Here is a 3,835-nt window from a genome sequence, read left to right as displayed (position 1 = left end):
ACCTTTCTCCTAGTAATTTGATTGTTCTGAAATCTGCCTTTTCCAGCTCAAATTCCACTGTGCAAGGACTAATGACTATGACAACGCCTGACTACTCTGACTACTCTGCTTATTACGATCCAGGGTTTGGCCTTGAAGACTATTCACCCTGCACCTACAGTTCATTTGGAGCCACGTTCCTACCAGCAACGTACTCTATATTTTTCATAGTGGGATTTCTTGGCAATGCTCTGGTTCTCTGGGTTATCGTGAAAGGAGTGAAGCTGAGAGGCATGACAGACGTGTGTCTTGTCAACCTGTCCTTAGCCGACCTTCTGCTCGTTTGTTCTCTCCCGTTCTTGGCTGACCACGCCAGACGTGGCTGGGTCTTTGGTGAGCTGATGTGCAAGCTGGTCCTGAGCATCTACTACATTGGCTTCTACAGTGGAATCTTCTTCATTACTATGATGGGTGTTGACCGGTACTTGGCCATTGTCCATGCCATACACGCCATGAGGGTTCGAACTAGGACCTACGGTATCCTTGCCAGCATCGTCATCTGGATCGTGTCCGTCCTGGCATCCTTTCCCGAGACAATTTTCCTCAAAGTTAAACATTACAAGGGCAACAGCAGTGTTTGCCATTCATTCTACGGAGGGGAAGAGGACGGAAACAGAACGGCGAGAGCTGGTGGAATTGTCAAGATGAACGTGCTTGGTTTCATCATTCCACTAATCATCATGGTGTTTTGCTATTCCATGATCCTACGCAGGGTGGCCATGTCTCGCTCGACCAAGAAGCGGGCGATGCGTCTCATTGTCCTGGTGATGGTTGTCTTCCTGTGTTGCTGGGCTCCATACAACATAATATCGTTCTTGAAGAGTCTGGAATTGTTTGGCTTCATTGGGGAATGTGAACCTAGTAGGGCAATACATTCATGTCTACAGATCACAGAGTGCATAGCGTATTTCCACAGCTGCGTGAATCCCCTCCTTTACGTGTTTGTGGGGGAGAAGTTCAAGAGACACCTCTTCAGGCTTCTAAACAAGGGTCCCTGCATGAAGGTGCAGTTTATGAAGAATTACCTGTCTCCAACCATTGGCTCTGTGTATTCACAGACTACTAGTGTGGATGAGCGGTCCACAGGTCTCTGATAGGCAGACGAATCCACATCACTCACCTTGTCCCTTGGATTACACATTACTTCATACAATGGGGAACTTCGTTCTGATAGTGACTTGGAGACTGGGAAAACTCTGGAGGGCTGCAGCTTTGATCTACGTGCACAGGGGGGAAAACCAGTATGGGTCCAAGATCAGCTTGTTATGGTCTCCAACTGGGAGTTCACTGCCATTACGGCCATGTGACTAAGGCACTTGATATCAATATAGCTTAAAAACCATGCAACCTTTGAAATAATTTTTTAAAATTTAAAATATATATCTTTGTTCATTTTAAAAGAGGAAATATATGTACAGTATAAGCAGATGTAAATCTAAAAGCCAGAACAATGAAGACTGGATCAGCTAGCTTCCAAATGAATTTTGTTGCAAGCTTGCGTAAGACTGATGCCGATAAGGAATCCATATGCAGAACATGGACATAGATTTGAGAGATGTCACTGGTCACAAATCAGAGGGTTGGGATTGGACATACGTCCAAAAGGAGGGATTGTTGGAGGGGGGGGGGGGGTAGTTCAGAGGGGAGGGATTAGGCAAATGTTGGGAGGGTTGGATGGGGTATAGGTTGGCGCGGGGCCTAGTGATTGTTTTGGTATTTTGTACTTTGTATTCACATCTTTTATTTTGTATTATAAAATAAAAGTAAAATCTAATCTCTCTTCCGCATGACTCTGTGATTTGGGCCTGGTGTATGTTTAGAGTGTTAAGGAAATGACTTGACATGACAATTCATTTATAACCTGAGGTAAATCAGATATACATTTCAAACACAGACTGGTGCAGTTTGATATCGACTCTCCAAAACCAAAAAATGTTATTCTGATATTTTAAAGAGATAAAGCACCTCTTTACAAGACTACCGATCCATGGTGGTTTCTGATTCAAAAGTTTCATCATGTGAGAACAGCAGCTAATTTGAAACTGGGTCACAGCAGCTCATTTTAAACCACAGTTTAGAGGTAATGAATGCCACATAGCCAGATCAAGGCAATTCATAGTGCAAACATCTGTTCAGATGTGCATTGCACTGCTAAGCACGCGTTTGAGTTTATGTGAATTTCAGAGACATCTGATGGTAAAACTGGCCTAGTGGCCTACTCACTCACTCACTCACTCACTCAACACTCGTCTAGTGTTTTTACTCTGTTTGTTTTGTTTCATTTTGGAACAGAATAATTCCAGTGTGCAGACAATCCGTCACATGATCGCATTCTCCCTCAAATGTCCTATGTCACGCATACGTTTCGGCTTTCAGGACAAAGCGTATGAAACACATATGAACATCTGAGCATTTATAACCACACACATTTACATTTTCTTCAATCAGACATGTCGCAGCCAACATATTTGAACAAGCCGATTAGTAGAAAATGTCTATGCTATATTCTAATCGAACAAAACACTGTAATAATGCCTCACAATTTTTGTGATTTGTATATTGTCTTCTTCTTCTTCTTTGTGTTTTTCTTCCACTGAGAGTCTCATTGCGGGCTGGGAACTAGGCAACAGTTTGTCCAAGATGCAGAACAACCCCAGAACACCTCCACACATGAAAGTAGGAATGAATAGATGAAAACGTTTTGCAACTCCTGAAAAAGGCAAATTTGAAATATGTTTTGAAAGGGCGCAGGGTGCACGGTCGTCTCGTAACCAGTGCCTTACCAGTACTGAGATGGAAAACACGGTGATGGTTTAGCATTTTAGGGCCCACTGCCAAGAACTGAAGACAAGAGCAAGACACCTAACCTCAAATCGTTCCAGCGATGCAGACCTGCTCCCTGCTCTACTGCACGTCCAGCCATGGCTAGTCTCACAAATCAATGGCCCTAAAGTGCTTCGATAAAGCCTAATTAAAAGAGAGGGCGCCTTGAAATCCTGCATGTGGTCTCATCCTGAGATGAGGGAATGTTTTTGGGCCTTTCAGATCACCTGAAAATTTCAAATGTATTTCAGAAATGACACAGGACACTCCTGGTTGCGGTGTGTTTTCAACGAAGGTGACTGCACCACTGCTCAAACCCACGGTGAAATTTTCACATGTGTCTAAATTTAGAACATTTACTCGAAATTGCCAAATTTTTCCAACCTTCATATATGTGTAAGACGTCACTTCCTTTTTAGATTTTAACACCAGAAAATAACTGACATATTCATCCCTTTGAACTTAAAAATGACAAAACAGCTGTAAATGATTAAAAAAAATGGGGGGGGGGGGGGGCTGGCCCTACAGCTAAAACTGACCTGTGCAAAAAACAAAAGACTGCCACTGCACATAGGAAAAAAAACACACACACACACATATTTTACCACCAAGCTTAAAACAGCTGACATATGAAAACTTGGACCAGACGAGACAGCTCTAGCATCCATGCTTCAGAAGACGTTTGCCACTATCTTTCATCACTTCGACTAACACCTCAAAACCAACAGGGACAGTGGCACGGCACGTGCGTGACATGTGACCTTCTCCACGAGATCTGGAAACCAACCAAGTTAAACAGGAAAAGAAAAACCAAAAAGACAAAAATATGAGAGAGCAGGTTGGGGGCAGCATCAACATTTGCCTTCAAGTCAAATAAGCTGCATTCTAGCATGATAAGAACATGTTCGAGTGATATTACACCTAACACCTCAACCACTTCCCACCACTGGGGACACGTACCAGACAGTCATGC

The 3,835-nt window shown here is 43.3% G+C and overlaps 1 protein-coding gene across 1 annotated transcript; it reads left to right on the top strand.

Annotated features, from left to right (window-relative positions):
• The first annotated feature begins 220 nt into the window (after positions 1–220).
• ccr8.2 (chemokine (C-C motif) receptor 8.2) lies at positions 221–1,133 on the top strand. The gene has a single exon (XM_030782690.1). The coding sequence runs from the start codon at positions 273–275 to the stop codon at positions 1,131–1,133; it is 861 nt and encodes a 286-aa protein (XP_030638550.1). The 5' UTR covers positions 221–272.
• The last annotated feature ends 2,702 nt before the right edge of the window (positions 1,134–3,835 follow it).

Source organism: Chanos chanos, chromosome 8, assembly GCF_902362185.1.
Source record: "Chanos chanos chromosome 8, fChaCha1.1, whole genome shotgun sequence".
Classification (NCBI taxonomy): Eukaryota; Metazoa; Chordata; class Actinopteri; order Gonorynchiformes; family Chanidae; genus Chanos; species Chanos chanos.
Note: the sequence above shows the minus strand (reverse complement) of the source record. Positions and strands in the feature narration are given on the sequence as shown.